General features: G+C 41.7%; 1 protein-coding gene across 7 annotated transcripts in view; it reads right to left on the bottom strand.

The window, feature by feature from the left end:
* Positions 1-20,025, bottom strand: part of Eda (ectodysplasin A) — a 433,691-nt gene that overhangs the window by 4,262 nt on the left and 409,404 nt on the right. The window contains exons 3-8 of one of the 7 annotated variants that reach the window (XM_060374392.1): positions 12,319-12,342; positions 6,755-6,934; positions 5,038-5,072; positions 4,095-4,146; positions 1,380-1,510; positions 536-801 (exon numbers count right to left, since the gene is read on the bottom strand). In XM_060374392.1, the coding sequence (XP_060230375.1) occupies positions 715-801; positions 1,380-1,510; positions 4,095-4,146; positions 5,038-5,072; positions 6,755-6,934; positions 12,319-12,342 (509 nt within the window). In that variant the 3' untranslated portion in view covers positions 536-714. Of the gene's footprint in view, positions 1-535; positions 802-1,379; positions 1,511-4,094; positions 4,147-5,037; positions 5,073-6,754; positions 6,935-12,318; positions 12,343-20,025 lie in introns of those variants that run through there. The other 6 variants (XM_060374386.1, XM_060374390.1, XM_060374388.1 and 3 more) reach the window with 6 other exon arrangements.

The following is a 20,025-nucleotide window of genomic DNA, read 5'->3' as shown; positions in this document are numbered from 1 at the left end:
GAGTACACTTAGAAACCTTTGACGTCCCGGGGAGGTCACAGGAATGACTTCCCATGTCTCTAGCATGTGAACAGAAGCTTCCTAAGCTTGCAGCAACAGTCATACCCACTGCCCTCCTCGCCTTGCCTCAGCACAGCCCAGCCTTCTCCCTTGCTGACTTAAGAAGCAGATCCTGAGTGCTGAAGAGCCAGCCCAAAGAAATATGATTAACAGATGCAAGCTCTAGGCTCCTAAACTGATTCTGTGGCCAGGAAGAAGGATGAGCCTATATCCTGGCCTCATGGAGACTTTCTTAGCTCCTATGGGCCACTCCTAATCCTCTCCTGAGTCCAGAAATTTAAATTTCTATCCTTCATTACCTTTTGTCAGCACATCCCACTCTGACCTTTGATTTTTCACCACTACCAAATGGAATTTAGTCGACAGGATATTGGGGTTATGCCCACATGCCCCATAGGAGTGGGGACTTTCCTTCATTTGATACCTTAAATCACATCATAAAATGACTCCATAGGCTCTTTGATTGAAAGCAGTGTATTTAAGTGGCACACAGTCTCTTGGGTCAGGGCCAAGCTATGAAAGAATACTCTGTGTGCCAGACAGGTGCTTGTTAACCCAACTTCTCAAGTCAGTTTCTCTTCAGTGCCAGTTTTTGGTTCCATGGGCCTTTTGTTCATCTCCCAGTTTGCCGCCTGCCTCCCGGAAACCCTGACCTCAAGGCTTATCTACTTCTAGCTCTTGGGGAGAACCCTGACGGAGGCACACAATGAAGGATGGAAATGGGTGGCCACACTGGCAGACCTGCGGGGAGTGGCCCAGGGCAGGAAAAGGGCGAAGGTGGAGGGGGAGAAAGATTTGGGAGAATGACATCAAGAAGGAGGCAAGAACAGAAACAGACAGAAACAAATGGGAGAAAAGAGGAAGGAAAGACAGTCAGAAATCATTTTGAGGTGGAGAGAAGGTCCACAGGAGCACTGTTCATTATCATGCCCAAGCTAGCAGTGTTGTGGGGAAGGGCTTCGCAACTCTGGAACGCAGTCTCAGAAACTTAGAGCAAGGTCAGGTCCGGCTCTGGAACCAAACAACTCAGAGGGGAAACAAGGGCATGGGGCCCTGCGAGAGGGAATCAGACAGCAGGGTGTGGGAGGGGCCTCTCTGCCGGGTTTCAGTGATATTTTTCTAGGGAGAAAAAAATGAACCGGGTTCCCTTGGTTTTTCCTCCCTTTAGCTTCCTCCCAGTGTGAAAAGCCACCCCTGTACCCAGCACAGCAGGAAGTTAGCCATTGGATGGTCTTGGCTTGCTCCACAGTGCCCCTAGGTGGCCTGCACCAGATCTGCACCCTGGATATAAGAAGAGTTAGGCCTAAGACCGTACTCACTTCTACCTGACTATAGATGAAGTAGGTGCCGTCCACCAGTACCTCCAGCTCCCCACTGCGGGGATGTAGCTTAAACACCTTGGGGTTCATAGTGATGCGAGACCAGTCATTGAGCACTCCACCTGAAAGATCTCAGTATGAGAGAAGGGCAGTCACTCAGTAAATGTCAAAATAATCTGGGCAACAGAAATAAATAAATAAATATCGAGCAGTACCCCTTCCCCACTCCCCTGTCTAACCCCAGTGAACATAAAAATTTCAAGGGCCAAGCTTTAAGTAGAGCATTTGGAAGCATGAAAGGCGTACTGTTTGTGAAGTGGCTTCCAGGCCTGCCTCAGGGCCTCTACATCTGCACGCCACTCTCCTGCACTCTCCACTCTTTTATCAACAAGTCTCTTTACCTTCTACCTGGAATCTGAGTTCTTGATGGTGAGGGAGGAGAGTAGGCACATAACCATATTTTCCTTGTTGTAATGGTGGCTGCACAGGCAAAATCCAGACACTGAGTGGCAGGCTAGGTCTCAGTATTCCGTTTCACTTTCTTAGCAGTATCACCCGAATTCCTCTATTGTCTCAGATGTTCGTGTATTTTTGCCTTCTTCTTCTTCATAGATTCTTTTCTATGGCTCCTCCACACCCACTCCTTTCTGGGAAGCCTCCCAAGGGCCCCAGGAAACCACTTAATCAAATGATCCATCTGTCTGGAGAACCAGATAGCCGTAGCTGAGACTCCAAAGCAGCTGGGGATAGTGACTGCCAGTAACCAGGCCCCACAGGTGAGGAAGAACTTTACAATACTGGGGGATAACCTGCTAGGTTATAGTAGACCAAATATGCCTAGGAACTGAGGCACCCTTGGCAAAGCATTTGTCTCGTATCCCTAATTAAGTTGGGGACACAAGCATGGGAGGATGGAGCGATATTTCTCTTTTCACCCCGAAGATAGGAAGATGCTCCTCCCTACTATAAGAGGAGGGAGACTAAGCTTACAGGGGCTTTTTCTCTCAGCCATTTGTTCTTCACACAAAAAGAATGTGTTCAGCATCCATCTCTGGCCAGTCTCAGAGAGTCGACCTCTCTGAAGTATGAGGAAAAGAAGATGTGCTGGCTCCAATACTTCAGCGGACCACTCTGCTGAGTGTGCTTTCAATGCAGTCTTTCTCCTTACCTCTGATGGTCAGCATAAGCTACTACTGGGGATTTGCCCGGAGGGGCTGGAAATTGTCTTTGTTATGGTTGTGGGAACAAAATGAATAGCCTCTGCCACAGAATGAACACGAAGGCTGCCACTTAGATACCCAAACAAATCGCTTTCCTATTTGACCATGTTCTTCCAGGATAGATGGTGATTATGGCCTGCCTAGGACCCTGGGTCCCACAGTGCGTGGTCCTCCATAGGACTTCTAGGTTTTTTTTTTTTCTCTGCTTCTTATTTGTGTATGTGAGGCTATTAGCTGGGTATCAAGTGACAGCCAAGGGAGTAGCTAAGTCCAATGATTAAGAGGAACTCAGCACAGATAGTTCAGGACTGACAACGTTTTTAGAAGCTGTCCCCAAGTAGAGGTTTTGTAACCTTCATTTACTGTTTCTGCTCATAGCCCCTCCCTCCCTTCCACTCCAAGCTCTGTAAGCATCTGGTATCTTGGCTGGCTTGCTGCTTTCCAAGACTCCTGGGGATTCATGCAGTTTAGGCTTTGGGCACCCTGGAGACTGGACATTATTTCAAAGCACTGTTCTTTAATGAATGTTCATGTCTCTTTGGGGGAAGAAAATGAACCTAAACATTCAGTGGCGTGTATACACACATCACTGAAGTAGCAGAGCACAGTGCCAAGAGAGCCAGAGGGATGTGGTTTTGAATCTCAGTCCCTAACTTAACTACAAAGTCTTGGGCTAGTTAATTAAGTTTTCTGAGCTTTAGTTTCTGTGGCTGTGAAAAACATAAAGGAGCATTACAATACCTACCTCATAGGGTGGTTGTGAAGGTTAAATGAAACAAAAGACAAAACATTTGGGAATTCTAAATACCATGCAAATACAAAGCAGTACGGTTTATCTTGGCATTTCAAGTCTCTCTGGGACGATGTTTCCCCATCTTATAAATGAAGGTATAACATTAAATCAGCATTTCTCAGCCCCATTAACAAAGTTTTGTTTTGATAGATACTAGTGCCTCCTATTTCCTGGAAACTAACGTGTCTCCTTCTCTGGGAGAAGCACCCTCTCCACCAATTTTCTGTATAGAGCAATCAGACAGAATCATTTATTTAATTTACTTCTAACTTCTTGAGTTTGGGCTGTGAAAATGCTTATCAAATTAGTCATATTTTCGTGGTGATTCTGACATAACCATCAAGACAACCTAGGTAGATGATGTTGCAAGTCCTTTTCAAATCCCACTTTAGTGGACTATAAATGTAATTTAGGGGCTGAGAATGTAGTTCAATGGTAGTACACTTGGCTAGCATTCACAAGGCTCTGGATTTGTCCCCATGAATTACAAAAACAAAACTCAGCTCAATGTGGGTGTAGCAACTGGTCTTGGTGCAAGCAGTTACTTAAGACAACCAGTAGAGGGCACTATAGAGTAGGAAATGGCCTTCTATGCCAAGGATACTCAGGGACTTGGGAGGAGTTAGGCTGGCTGATTTTTTGGAGCCTGGGAATGAGGGAAGAGAAACTCTTTGTAGGGAGAAAGACTACTTTGATTCTTACCATTCTTGACTTGAATTGCTGACCCTTGGCCCTGCAGATGCACCACAGCTGGCTGGAAGGATGAGAAGAAGAGAGTTATTGTAATGGCTGCTTGCAATGTCATGCAGTTTCATGTTATTTACCCCTGGCTTCTAGACTCTTTGTATCCCAATTCTGGTCCCTCTCCTCTGTTTTGGGATATTAGTACCCATATGTCTAGTAAAAATAGTAGGACTCTGTATCTCTACCACTTCTTCATGATGTGACCCTTCAGCCAAATGTGATGCCTCTGCTCTTTATTTCCCTAACTGTAAAATGGGGATTATAAGAGTCTCTGTCTGGCCACTCTCACAGGGTGAGAACAAATATAAAATTGCCCATTATGACATAATGGACTGTGCAACTGTGTAGATTTATCATTGTGGCCAAATAACTGTAGTGAGGGTAGTTGCTGGGAGGGGACAAAGTGAGACTAGGCAGTAAAACTTGAAAAAAAAAAAAAGACAGACTGGGAAACTTAGACTAGGAAGGAACCCGTAAGGCCATTAAGGGGGGAAGCCCAGGATGGCCCTGGCCTACAGCTAGTTGGCTGCTTTTTAAGGGCATACTCTTAAACTTCTCAGCTTCAGATTTCAGGCAGCCTGAGTACCCATCAGGCATCTGGGGTGGCTTGGAAGTCAGAGGCCTAGGTGTACAGGTCTGATAGGCAGGTGGCTACTGCATTTGGCTGTAGTGACCCTCTGTCACTCAGGGAATGAGTAAAATGTTCCTTTAGCTAAAGGCACATCCTCAGGGCAAAGCTTTTCAATTTATAGACCTTTGTAGTGATTGCCAGTGAAAACCTCAGCACCTCCAGGGCAACATAAAATAAAGCCTCAGAAAATTTCATAGGGAGCAAACTTCAAGGTGACCCCAAGCCTGAGGCCATCCCTCCTCCCCAGGTACATAGTAATCCCCAGCCAACCTGGTTTTCTCTACTTCCAGTTTTATCAGCAGCACCTGCAAAATAGGACAGGGAAGTCAGGGTGTTGTGTTCTTTTCTACTTCTTTTTCTTATTTCCAAAGCCAGGGTTTCAGAGCCTGCATTCTCATAGCTCTTACAGCTGAAAGGAGTCACAGTACAGCATGGGGTTGTCAATGGGAGAGAACACCCTCTCCCTCCTATTCCTGTCCCTGACCTTCATCTTCAGAGGGTCTTTATCCCAGCAGGGAAGGTGGCCTCTTGCCAATACTGGCCCAAGGCAAGCTCTACTGAGTACCCATGGTGAACAAGAGGCCATGCCTGTCATTGTATGTCCCCAAGACAATGACACTTGCTTTTCTAGCCCTTTGTTCTCTTCTTACTGATGTCATAAGGGCCACTGCCATTTATAAAGATTCTGTTTCTTTACGTGTGTCTTTTTCACTCTAGGCCATAAACTCTATGAGACCAGGGACCACTTAGCAATATATCTCTTTGTACACAGAAATTGTTCAATTAATATTTGTGGAATGATTGGATTAAAAAAAAACAACAAACCAACAATTTTCTCTCTTGTGTCCATGGTAACACTGCTGAGCCTGTCTGAATTATAAGTGAAAGAATCTGAGTCCTGTTGCTGAATTCTTTTTCTTTTTAATTTTTATTTTTATATTAACTACAGTTTATTCGCTTTGTATTCCAGCTGTAGCCCCCTCCTTCATTCCCTCCCAATCCTACCCTCCCTCCCTCATCTCCTCCCATGCCCCTCTCCCAGTCCACTGATAGGGGAGGTCCTCCTCCCCTTCTATCTGACCCTAGCTTATCAGGTCTCATCAGGACTGGCTGCATTGTCCTCCTCTGTAGCCTGGTATTTTTAAACCTAGAGAAATCAGCTACAACAACAGCCCATTTCTTTAAAACCTCAAGATACAGTAGGGGAGCAGGCGAAAGAAATAACAACTAGCATAAGCTCAGGCAGTCTGCCTCCTGTCAGCTCTAATTAGGCAGGTTTGGATCTGCAGCTGTACCTGTTGCATGCCCTGCTGGGCTCCAGGAGAAAGATGCAAAGAGTTGGAATGGCATTTGAATGAGCAGCATGGTATTTTAAGGATCTAGTGTGAGAAGTATTTGACTCAGGGTGGTCTTGGTGTCTGCATTTGTTACAGACACAGACTGAGTGATTCACACATTTCTAACCACTTGACTAGAAGGTGCTACTTGCCCACACCAACGGGAAAGGAGTCTCAAAGTACATGGGAAGTAACTATAATAGGGTTGCCATTTTGTCTAGTCCCCAACATTTCTCCTTAGAAACTATTTCCGTTCAAACATCTTGTGGCACTCTATGATGGAAATCAGAGTTGGACAAATCTATAATTACAGGAACTCCAGTGAATGGCTGGGACCTCTTTCTTATACCTGTTTTTGGCTCATATGAGTTTTATTGGCTCACTATATGGGGACTAGAGCCAAAGATAGAATGTGATGGAAGGGTTGGCATGGGGCAAGAACAGATGGCCTGTCTGGCACAGCTTGGTCTCAACAAGAGTTAGAGCAGGCCAGGCTCTATCAGAACTTGTTCCTTTCCTACCTCAGCACTGGATTAGGAATTTCTTATTGTATGTCACCCACTGTTTGAAACTTCCATGAAGATTACATGCTCCTAAATCTCCAAAAATACTGACAAGGTTTCTAAGGAGTGGCAGACAGAAGAACTCACCAGAAGGTCCTTGGAGGCCAGGGGGTCCTTGAGGACCAGGAGGGCCAGGAGGGCCAGGTGGTCCCATAACAGTTGTTCCTGGAATCCCAGGAATTCCTGGAATCCCTGGAGGTCCCTGAGGTCCTGGAGGTCCTGGAGGCCCCGGGGGGCCATTGGGCCCAGGTGGCCCTGCTTTCTTTCCTAAAATACAGGATTCAGTGTTATATTTGGGGTTAGTTACTGTCAAGAATGCACTGTCAGGAGTTCTAGAGATTTCCAATGACAAAAAGTCAGCCATTTAGTTTTTGCTAAAGAACTGGACATGTTTATAATACCTTGTCTATACCAAATTTCAAGATTGATTTGAGGATATAGAAATGATCAGTCCTCAAGAAGCCCTGTGTTGCAGGGAAAATGTTATAAGATATTAGAAGTGCCACATTAATGAGAGAGACTAAGTGCTAAAACAGGCCAGGCAAGACTTCAAAAAGGAGGTTTTGATCTGAGCCCGAAGGATGAGAACTATTAAGGGGTCACTTCATGGTTCTTTTTAGAATTTGATTATCACTGGTAAGTGTGGGACTTCATTTTAGCTGTCCAGTTGGGTGGACTAAATGCAATTAACAAAAGGCTAACTGAAGTCTGACTCCCAAAACACTATCAGCTCCAGGAAGATTTGTCAGGAGTCAGATGTGCAGGAGATGGGGGTGGATATGGGCAGCACTGGCTGCAAAAGAGGAGTGGGAAGGAGTTTTGGAAATGAAGGTGGAAAGAGAGGGTGAGAGACTGAAGACAGCCAGAAACAACAGAAAAGAAGGAATAGCAGGCAGAGAGACTTGATGAGGAGGTGGCAGGCTCTGCTTTCTCAGCTGACCTCTCGAAACTCTATTTTGAAAGATCTCTGGGAAAGGAAATTCCGCAGACTCTCTTGGTTACATGTTCCAGCGTTTATCACCCCTCACTGCTCACTGTGAGGAAGTTCTTTGGTACATTTGACTGAAATCCCTCCTGTGGCCATTGGAATCTTCTAATTCTTTGTGTGGCTGGAGAAGAGTATTCATCATCATATACATAAAATCTCATACACTCAAAGATGTTAGGTTACCTATCAGTTTCTATCTTTGTAGGCAAAATAACCCACCTTCCAGAGATTTTCCTTACAGGCTGTATTCTCAGATGTACTGTTCATCCTGTCTACTAACCTTTTGTCCATTTCTTCTCACTGTCTTTCCAGAACAACCTCAGTCCTCCCATTTCATATTCTAGTCCTTCTAACATTTCCTCTAGGGTGGCAAGTGAATCATAACTGTTCTTTTTTGAGCAGCTCCACCAAAGGACTGTAGGTGGTCATGGGTAGGCTACTTTCTCTTTTTTCTACCCTCTTAGAATTTTAATGGGAGTTCCAGGATTGGAAATCTTTTACAATGCCCTCTCCTGAGATAGTTTGTCTTAGGGTTTCTACTACTATGATGAAATACCATGACCAAAAACAACTTGGGGAAGAAAGTGGTTATTTTTTGTTTGTTTGTTTGTTTTTAATCTTATATATGCTGACTCGCATTCATTTGAGGGAAGCCAAAGTAGCAACTCAAGGCAGGAACCTGCAAGCAGGAACTGAAGCAGAGACTACAGAGAAATTCTTATTGTTTACTGGCTTGCTCCCCATGGCTTGCTCAGCCTGCTTTCTCATACAACTTTCTGATACCAACGATCCGCCCAGGGTGTCACCACCTACCATGGGATGGGCCTACCCACACTAACCAATAATCAAGAAAATGCCCCACAGAATTGACTACAGGCAATATGATAGAGGCATTTTTCTCAACTGAAGTCCTGTTTTTCAAATAACTCTAGCTTGTGTCAGGTTGACAAACAAACAAACCAACCCCCCAAATTAACAAACAACATCACAATAATGACCAGGTCACCTTCATTATAAAACTTTCTTTCTGGATTCAACTCCCCATTCCTCAGATATTTTACTCTGGAGAATTCTGTCCTGATTTATCAAATCCTCCTTTAAGAATAATGCTTCACCCAGAGGCCTTGAATCAGACCAATGACTCACTGCAATGATCATTTGTAAGAAAAGCTGTTTGAGCAAAACAGATTACCGTGTGGCGCATTGTGACATACCATGACATACCGCAGCTTCCATGGTGAGAATTTTGTTTGTTTGTTTGTTTTCTTTTGGGGGAGGTTGTAAGAGCAGAGGGTAGATATGGAGGGACAGGGAGATGAGGGGGATTGAGGTGCATGGTGTGAAATTTACAAATAATCAATAAAAAGTTAAAAATGGAAAAAAAGAATAATGCTTCATATCTAAAATAAAAAAAAATCCAAGTATCCAAGAAAGGGCCATAAAAAAGGGTAGCTATCAACATCTAAGCACACACCCATTTAGAATGGAACAGTGGATCAGAAGGGGATCTCTTCTTCAGAGAAGAAAGCATAGTCCTGAGAGCATTTCTTCAAGAAGGGACATAGTACCTTAAAGACTTAGAGTCACAAAGTACGGTGTTTGCCATGAACTTAGCAATTAAGATGTGATCTGCCCAGTTTTGTAGATCTAGCCAATTTTAAGATGCTGAATAGGAAAACCATCTCCTTTTAGATTTGTATAGCTTCCAAGTCAGGCTTATGTAGCACCCAGATTTCAATTCTAGTTAGTGTAGTGGAAAGAACATGGGACCTGGACTCCAGAGATAAGGATGTAAACCCCAGCCTTGCCACAGAGGCATTCTGAACCTTAGTTTCTCCATCTGGGAAACAAGGAGCTTGACCTTTCTGTCTCTTTCTGAGACAGATTTCACAAGAAATACTGAACTAATGTTAGTTGGAAAACTTCTCCAGCCTGGATGTAAGGTGTGTGTCTCCCTCATTTTCCAGTTGGAATAGACAAAGAAGTTGACATATAGCTATAGAAGTTGGCTCCTGTGGGGTCCAGCATTCTCAGGCCTCACAGGGATTTTGCAACTAGAGAGTGTTCTGTGGGTAGCACAAACTTCAGCTCCAACAACGCGTGTCCCTTGTAATCTCCTCATGTAATTTTAGAAGAATTACATTCAGAGCCTCCTTCAGTCCAAAAGAATAACAATAGCAGTATAAACAGAGGGTATGTTAGAAGGCATCTACTGGAGTCAGCTTCTGAAGCTGGCCCTCCTTGCTCCTCCACACTTGGACAAGGAAGCCCCTCATAGTTGCATTCTTATAGAAAGTTAGGGCCAGGGAAGGCTATGCAGAAAGTGACCTCTGGACCAAGAGATCGAATTCCTTCTTTAGATTCCCTAACTCTGACAGAATACTTCATGACACAAAAGCCTAGCAACGTTTGTACTGAGAAAGTTACCCTGTGTAGTCTTAGATAAAAGCATAATCAGATAATTTCAAAGCCAAAATTTCATCAAAGGTGCATTTTCCTAAGCCTTTCAGCTAAGTCCCAAATGTTGAGAGAACAATGGAAAGCAAGTGAGTAAAGGGAGTCTGGGGGTGGAGGGAAGGAAGACGTGTAATGGGGAGAGAGAGGAAGATCTGTATGAGTAGGAAAATTCCACCAAAGGGTGAAAATTAAATTTTTCAATTTACCGCTTCAAGTATGTGCCTATTCATTTTGTCCAAAAAAAAAAAAAATCCATCTTAAATGGCTTCTAAATCAGTTTTAAATAAAGTAGCTGTTTAAGGCTTATGTGCATTTTCTTTCCAATAATGTTCTATACACACGGTAGCAATGCTAGGCAATGATGTCAGTTATAATTTCTATCTTGTTACAAGAGTCAAGAACTGAATACTCGAAACTCAAATTAACTTCTTTAAGAGATGGAATATCCTGGGGTAAATACCCAGGAAACTGCACAAAGATTCTGAGCTCACTCCAGTTCTCTGTTCTTTACTAACTTCACTCAAGTCAGGTCGTCTGAAGGCTGGGCGTTTGTTCAGCTTTTTTTTTTTTTTTTTTCAGTAAGGAGCACAAGTCTGATAAATAGCTAAGGGTACCTGAAGTAGTAGAGTACCTTGTGCTCAGAGGACTAGCAGGCAACCTCTGTAGTTAGCCTTTTAAGGCAGTTTGGAATGCTCTAGAAAGCTCCATAAATCTAAACAGACAAAAATTACTTAAAAACTATTTACATTTATTTATTTTATTTTATGTGTCTAAGTGTTTTGCCTACATGTATGTGTGTATATACATTACATGCACGCCTTGTACCTGAGGAGGACAGAAGAAGGCCTTGGATCTCCTGGAATTGGAGTTCCAAAGGGTTGTGAGCCGTCAAGGAGATGCTGCAAATGACACCCAAGTCCTTTATAAGAGCAGTAGGCGCTCTTAACAGTTGAGCTATCTCTGCAGCCCTGGTAAGGAATTTTAAGGTCCATAATCCAAACTACTTGGGAGGCTTAGGCAGACAGATCACTAAATTCAAGGTTAGCTTTGGCTACAGAATGAGCTCAAGGTTAAGTGAGACTATGTTTCATTCAAAGAAAGTAAAAGACCACCAGTGATGTAGTCCAATACCAGCATGTGAATAGCACATTTAAAGCCCTGGGTAGTTCCCAGTATCATACAGATAGAGGGGAAAAAAAGGAGGATTTTAAAAGTGAAACTCACTAGTTTTACATTTTCTTTGTCTTCCTTTAATGTTAGAACCCAGAAACAAACAGGTACATAAGCTGATTTCACAGTTGGTTCTTTTTAGTGCAAAGATGTGAATTCTATTTGCCTGCTCCTTACTCACTGCTTTTTCTTTGAACACTCTTTCTTAGGCAAACAAGCAAGCCCTCCATGTGCCCTTGGCTAGTCCCTTGTTACATGCAGTGTGGACTTAGAAACCAAGGACGGCACAGTGAATCGCTCCAAATAGCATCTACTTTAAAAACATGAAAGGAACAGAGTAACACAGTAACACACACACACACACACACACACACACACACACACACACATATATATATATATACATATATATATATATCACAGAGAAAATGATGTTGAATTTTCAAAGAAGTGGTATTATCTTTGATCATCTGGGAAACTGAAGCAAAGAACCAATGTACCTTTCCATAGGTAGTGTTTCTTTTCTCTATAACTGATCTTGGGTCTTCATTCATACCTGATAACTGATATGATAAAGGAGGATGAAAGAAGAAAAAAGAAGGCAGTGGACAGCACAAGGAACAAGATAAATATGAACTGGAAACAGACACGTAAAAAGGAATAAGAAAGAAGAACCAAAATATTGGCTTGGAGTATAATGTAGTGGTAGAGCTTTTGCCTAATATTCTTAGGTCAAAGACCCTGGGTTTGATCCCCAGTACATGGGGAAGGGGAGGATAAAAGGAATAAAATAATGATAATAATGATAATAAATCCAAGAAAGAGAACGTGTATGTTTTGCTTGAGTCAATTTTATCTTCTGTGGCTCATTACTGAAGAACTAATTCTTGCTCTTCATAAAGTGCAACACTCAAGTAAATGAATAAAGTAATGGACAACCAATGTTGAGAGAAATTAATGCAAAATGCTATCTTGTTCATTTTTTTCTAACTAAAAAAGATGTGACAATTTAATAAAATTAGGAAGCTCAACTTACCTTTTTTCTTGTTTTTAACAGGACCTATTAGAAATAGAAGATGGAAGATTAAATTAGTAGATATAAAAAGGCTATTCTATGTATATATATATATATATATATATATGCCAATAAAATGGAACCTCAAAGCACTGCAAATTTAAGGTCATACCATAGCCATGGGTCAGGTTTTAAGCCAGGTCCCTATCTACCGGCCAACTATCAAGTTTCTCCCATCTGTTTGCTGATTATTGAGACTGCAAAAAATATATGAAGGATTCCTCCCTTGAGAAAAAAACAACAACACAAATTTCCCACTTTAGTTGGAAGTAAGAGAAAGGGTATTCCTGTGTACAGATGAAATACACAGAAATGCACAAGCCAACCACATCAGGATGGCATTCCTTTAATTCTGCAACCCCCGAGGTTGTACAGACATGCGTTCAGGTGAATCTGTGATGCTAGGTTTCAGATGCAGATACTAGAAAGGAAGGAGCAGAGCAGCAGTAGTTTACTTTTTAGTCACTTATTGTGATTTAATTTGTTAGTTATTAGAACTGTGCAGCCAGAATACGTTCATGTGGAGGCCACATGCACTCCCACAGCTATTTACCATACCTTAATAGGTGCTCTAAAGGAAACATCAACAGTTTCATTGGAAGTGGGATCAGAAGTGTCTTCTCACGTATTGTTTTTAAGGAAAGCAGTTTTAATAAATAGGAGAGCTCAGAAAGCCAAATGCATCTCTAATACAGTTAGGTGGCATTAGGGAACAATAATTCTCTAGACAGACATAGTTTAGGTCTCAGTCATTTTTATTCATAAGAGTTGAGGTTTCTTCTTTCTTTGGATGAATCTAACTTTCTTTAGACACAGGTGTTTAAACTCTGTTCCAAATTGCTACAGAGCCAGTATTGCACAGCATTAAACTGCTCTCAGTGTTCTTAGGAGCATTTCTATATTCTACAGTTTACAGGTCATGTGTATTATCTAACTTGATTTTTGTAAGAGTCTAGAACGATCTTCACCTATGAGATCAGGTTTTACAGGAAGCTAATAAGAGTATTTAACCCGGAAGATCTTAAGTGTGGCCCCAGAGCTGCATATGTCCTTTAAAAGAAAAAATGAAAGTCTGTTTAGGTTTCCTCCCCAAAATGTGTAGCAGTAGGAATTGTGTGAAGTGTGCAGAAGCTGTTTTGGGTTCAGTGGTATAACTGAAGATCATGAATTTCTCTTTTTATATCCCCCTTTTTCTTCTGGTCCTTTGTACTCTGATTTTAAATGTGTCGTCTAGGTTGGTCTTGAACTGCAACCCATCTGCCTCAGTCTCCTGAGTGCCGGGACACAGTCATGGGTCACACATCACTCTTTTACGTTGCTTTTCCAAAGGGCATTAAGCATCCTTGAGAATGTGCATAGAGGTTCTGACAGGGGAAGAGGCAACTACATAACCTGAGAAGTGCCTTGTTCTCAAATAAGAAAGCTGTTTAAGGAAGGGTTTACACAGAAAGGGCCCAGCCTCACCAGCAAGCTACCAACTGGCCAGTTAGCCACCCCAGCCTCATAAGGAAGGGTAGTAGGATGGAAGCTGATGTAGCTGCCCTGCCCTCATAGCTAATGTGGTTTACCCCTGGTCTACTTTTTGGCCATTTCAACTAGTTAAGGGATAGGGTTATTGACTAGATTCTGAGACAGTCTGGCCATTACCAGTCAGCTGGTCTTTTCTGAGCATCCCCATGGAAAGTAGCACAGTAAATAGTGCCAGAATACCATCATCATAGAACTTACAAGTTGGATAGAATAATACTAAATGAAAGTCTGTTAGTTTTCAAACTGAGGACAAATGGCTGGGGTGCCTATTGAATGTATCAAATTGGACCTGGCCTACATCCCTACATTCCTCAGTCCCCACCTGTAACAGCGTCGTCCTGGCATACCCTGCATCCTACCCTGAATTCTCTATCCCAGGGGGCTGAGCTGCTCTTCTGAAGATAATCCAACCATTTTGGATGCCTGCTCTTTTTGTATCTTTGGGACTCCTGGCTGTTGAACCTGGTCTCCTTTTCTCCCCTCTTCTTACCTCCCCACCCATGGTTCCGCTCAGGGACCTCTATACTCTGGACTCTCCAAGTGGTCCCTGTCTCTACCTATGCTCTCCCTTTTACCTTTCTCCTCCACCATACCTAGGAACAGACATGTTTCCTTTTCTTTTCCTTTTTTCTTTGTTTGTTTGTTCATTTCAAGAAAACAAGCTCTCCTTAAATGTACAAGTGATAAAAGGGAAAGGGGAGAAGTTCCATTTGTTTGTTTGTTTTTGCACAGGAGGTGTTACTATGCAACCCTGTCTAGCCTGGAATTCACTTATGTCCCAGAGTTGCCTTGAACTCAGAACTCAGAGAAATCCTCTTGCTTTAGCCCCCCCAAGTGTTGAGATTTACAGTCATGTACTTTGGAAAAGGAATTTAAACAAATGATTTCTACTAAAATCTTTCCAAGGGTCTACAGTTGAGGAGGTCATAGCTCCATGGGTAAACCTAGCTACTATTTGTTTTTATAAATGGACATAGTATCACACTGCTCTCTAAATTGCCATCTCTTTAACCATAGATGACTGCAGCCTTTAGACTCCGTCAGAGAAGTATCTTTGTATAGTGGATGGTGGTAAAAGTAGGAACTGCTTTTACCTGCTCAAAGTGCAGGGAACAAGTGTTAGTGGAGTGCTCGGCCATAAACTATTGTACTGGCCAATTTTATGTCAACTTAACACAAGCTGTAGTTATCTGAGAGAAGGGAGTCTCAACTGAGAAAATGCCTCTATAAGACTGGGCTGTAGGCAAGCCTGGAGGATATTTTCTCAATTAGTGCTCAGCCTATTTTGGGTGGTGTCATCCCTGGTCTGATAGTCTTGGAGTTCTATAAGAGAGCAAGCTGAGCAAGCCAGTAAGCAGCATCCCTCCATGACCTCTGCATCAGCTCCTGCTTCCAGGTTCCTGCCCTACTTGAATTCCTGCCCTGACTTCCTTTGATGATGAACAACAATGTAGATACATAAGCCAAATTAACCCTTTCTTCCCCATCTTGCTTTTGGTCACAGTGTTCTATCACAGCAATGGTAACCCTAACTAAGACAACTATCAAACATATTTCCCCTTTCCCATAACACTCAGGTTCCATTGTAGGAGACTATGAAAAGACTGTAAGAGCCAGAGGTGAACATGAGCCTGAACATGACAGCTATACAGCTGTACTCATGAACTCATTGTAGCTGTGGCCGCCCATGCAACACCTGTAGAAGACCAAGCCAGGAAAAAATGGAACCTGGAAGTGTCAGGGAAGCTCAGTTTTCTTTAAGGGTATGGCCCCTGGTAGGCCTACCATGTTACAGGGGATGGTCCTACACCATACGCTTATGGGCAAACACACATTAGACTCAGTGTGCCAGCCAAGAAATGGAAACAGCCTAGATGTCCAGCAACTGATCAACAGATAATGAAAGTGTGGGGGTGTTTAAAGAACAAAATAATTACTATCCAGCTGTTAAAAGCAAAATTATGACACTTTTGAGTAAACAAACATCCTGAGTGTGGTAACTCAGACCCAGAAAGGCAAATGTCATGGGTTTTCCCCCTTTGATTTGCGGATGTTAGTTGTTGCTATTGGTTTTGTTTTTGTTTTTGGAGACAGCAGGGTCTCTCTATGTAACCATGGTTGGTCTAGAACTTCCTATGTAGGCCTGGCTGGCCTTGAACTCACAGAAGTACTTTGCCTCCCAAGTGCTACACTTAAAGGTGTGTGCCACTACATTCCACACAATGGATATTAATTTTGAGCCTTCAGATATGTGTGTTTCATTGGGAATATCTATACAGATTATGAAATTAGAAAGGGGGTGGAGCTTTCAAGGGAAAGGAGATAGAATACTGTGGTATAATGGGGTAAAGGGCAATAATGGAACAGGAAGGGTTAAATGGAGTGGGGGGATGAGGGGGCAATGTAGGGAATGGAGTATGGGGAGAAGTAACTAACAGTAAATACCTTTTCAAAGAGTCATATGGAAACCTACTACTGCAGAAGGTTCCTAAAGTATCCATACATTAGTGCCTAAATACATAATTACATACACAGTACCCAGTTTAGAGTTATTCTGCCACAGGACAACAATGTCCCTACTAGATTTTCTAGGCTAACAAATACAAAGTTCAGTGCTAGGAATAGGTTGTCTTTTCTGGAGTTGCTACCTAGTGAGGTCCTTTAGACTCTCCCACCTCCCCTAGAAACAAGACACAATGTGATAAAATTGGGGAGATGGTCCAGCCGTTCATTTTTGTAGTGCTGGTGATCAAACCCAGTGCCCTGAACACACTAGGCATTCTACCACTAAGAAGCATCTTTAGTTTTCCTTTTTCTATCTAAATACTTATATTTCTACATTAAGTTCATTAATAGTTTTTCAAATTTACTTTCAACCAATTTTTGCTTTATTTTAAAAATGTTTTCTTAGCATATATAAAATATACACAATGGTTTTTACCATGGCATTTTCATATATGCACACAATATATTTTGATTATGTTTACCTGTCTTGTCTCTCTACTATTCCTAACTACATTGTTGTTTTTAATATGGAGGCATTTAATTAACCATCTTTGATGGGATTTAGGTTTTTTAATTTTTATTATAATTATAAACAATGATATAATGTTTTCACATGTGTATGTTTTATAGACTTAACAAAAAATTTAAAAAATGTGTCATTAGAAATGGTAGTATTGCGGGGTAAGATGATCAATCCTCACTTAGAAAGACAAATGGGATATGCATTGGACGTATGACAGGAGTCTACCGCAGAAGGCATCTACCTAGCAGTGTTTCAAAGGAGATGCTGGGACCCATAACCAAACCTTCGGCAGAGGTGCAGGGAATTGTATGAAAGAAGGGGAGTTAGTATGACTTGGAAAGGATAGGAGCTCCACAAGGACCAAATATATCTGGGCACAGGGGTCTTTTCTGAGACTGACATTCAACCAAGGACCATGTATGGATATAACCTAGAACCTCTGCTCGGATGAAACCCGTGGTAGCTCAGTAAGCAATTGGTTTCCCATAGTAAGGGGAGCAGGGACTATTTCTGACAGGAACTCAATGTCAGGCGCTTTAGCCTCCCATCTCCCAAGGGAGGAGCAGTCCTGCTAGGCCACAGAGGAGGACTTTGCAGCCAGTCCTGAAGATACCTGATAAAACAGGGTCAGATGAAAGGGGAGGAGGTCCTCCCCAGTCAGTGGACTTGGAAAGGGGCAGGGAGGAGCTGAGGGAGAGAGGGTGGGACTGGGAGGGAATGAGGGAGTGGGATACAGCTGGGATACAGAGTTAATAAAATGTAACTAATAATAAAAAATAAAATTAAATAAAAAAAGAAAACTTATATGAATAAAAAGAAAAAAAAAGAAATGATAGTGTTGGATCACAGAGTATGAAAGCTTTCCTTTTATGTAGTTAAACCTATATGGCCACTGCCCTCAGTTTTCATGCTTAGTAAGTTCCCCCTAAAGTAATACATAGGTATCTTTTATTTTTGCTCCATCTTTTATGATTTTTGTTTGTTTTAAACTTATAATTAATGTGTCAGGAATTAAATTTTACAGTGTGACGTAAAGAATCAACTAAAGTTTTCTTTTCCTCAAAATGACCATAACATAAAGATGACTTAGAGAGCCAACGCTCAAAATCCTTTCTTCTACTTCATTTCTGGTCACAGAAGGCATCCTTTAGAACTTCTGCTTAGTAAGCAATTGTCATATCCCTTGTGAGGGCACACAACAGCATAGATCAGATCATTATTAGATTTATCACATTTCCTACAAGTATGATTATATCCTACAAGTATGAGTATATGAGATGAGTATATCATCCAACAATACAAGGATTTCTTTTTGTTCTAACTTCACTCACTACAACCAGTAAATGATTCTTATGAATTCTAACATGGGCATTTAGCTTAGCCCAGCCTCTATAAATATCACATCCATCCTTTTCTCTTTGAAGCCACTAGTTTTCCAGTTTCTAGAGAGAAAATGCTAGGGAGCTAGACCTGTTCCATACTAGAAGTATCTAAGTAATAGAGACCAAATCAGTAACTCTTTCTCAATTCCATAATCTTTAAAATAAACTGATCTGTTTTCTTAATAGGCTTCAGAATCTTATTTGTATCTAATTCAGAGTACTACGCATTGGTTTCATGGTAAGAATCAACATTTCTATATCCTCCCATACCCCTGTTTGTAATCATCATACTTTTTACATGCAAAACTCCACAGATATATTAGAATGGGACAGACAGCTGTAAAGTATTTCAGACTGCTTTGAGAAAAGTAAAATGGAGATGAAACAGTAAAGACAGTCATTTTGGCCATTAGGAAAAGAGTGCCTTATGATAGAACTGGGGTTAACACACAGCCAACCACAAAATGACTGTAAGGAAAGTTATTTTCCTTCTCATTCTTCATCTACTTCATTAGGGAACAGTACATACTTTATTAGAGACTTAGGATCGATGAAATAAAACCCACAAGTTGGACTGCTGTAGCCCATGAAATTATCTTTTTTTTTTTTAAAAAAAAGGAGAAATAGACTCTTTAACAAATAAAAATTGAGGAATTTGTTTCTAGAACATCTACCTTGAAAGAAATATTAACAGAGGCAGAGTTTAACGGGCAGAAGTTTGTATATACATAAAGATGGGAAGCCGAGTTAGAGAACAGACAAAGGAAGATAAAGAAATGAAATCCGAAGAGTTAGCACATCAATACCCATGCTACATGGAAGGAGAAATCTTATAGGTCTCATCCAGACAAAGAAATATAGGTAAGTGGTGATTGCTGCGAGAGGATGAGAAATATTCCTTTCCTGGGATGAGGCGCCTACTTGGTGATCAAAGATGAAGTGGTTAGCCCTGAAATCATATACACATATAACATGTAGGTTGCATTGACATATTTAAGAGTTTATATGTAATGATAACAACTAAAGAAAAGCTGATGATTTTGGAAGGAAGCAAGGTAAGGGAGGGGTTGGAGAAGGAGAGGTAAGGGACAATGATGCAGCTAAATTTTATTTTATTTTTTTCATTCTTTTTTAATTATTATTTTTTTTATCAGTTACATTTTATTAACTCTGTATTCCAGCCGTGTCCCGATCCCTCATTCCCTCCCAGTCCCTCCCTCCCTCCCTCATCTCCACTGTGCCCCTTTCCTCAGATGAATGGGGAGGAGGTCCCCCCTATCAGTGGACTTGCTAAATTTTATTTTTAAAAGCTAGAAAATAATAAATTTCAGGAAATAATATGCCTTAAAACTTTTTGTTTATTCTCAAATTAGTAAATAATACCTTTGTTTAAAATAAAACTAGCAACTATATGTTCCATAGTTATAGATTATGGATCTGTGAAACAAATGATAGCCAGGGCTGTCCATGTGACCATGGATATTGAATTATCCCCTGGAGCACAGTGAGCTCATCAGTGTTCACACAAGTGGAGATAACAACTCCACTCCCTGAGCCTCTGTTAATCTCCAATATTTTCCCAGGGAACAGTGAGCCCCGTGTACCTCTCTCCCTCACTACTGACAATTGACGGACTCAGTCTTGTGCAGCTCCAGTGCAGGCAACTGCAGTTGCTTTGAGTTCACAACTGCAATGACTGTGTCATGCCCAGAAGGTAGCATTTCACAG

This window comes from Meriones unguiculatus, chromosome X, assembly GCF_030254825.1.
Source record: "Meriones unguiculatus strain TT.TT164.6M chromosome X, Bangor_MerUng_6.1, whole genome shotgun sequence".
NCBI classification, from domain to species: Eukaryota; Metazoa; Chordata; class Mammalia; order Rodentia; family Muridae; genus Meriones; species Meriones unguiculatus.
This window is presented reverse-complemented; position numbering and strand designations above follow the sequence as displayed.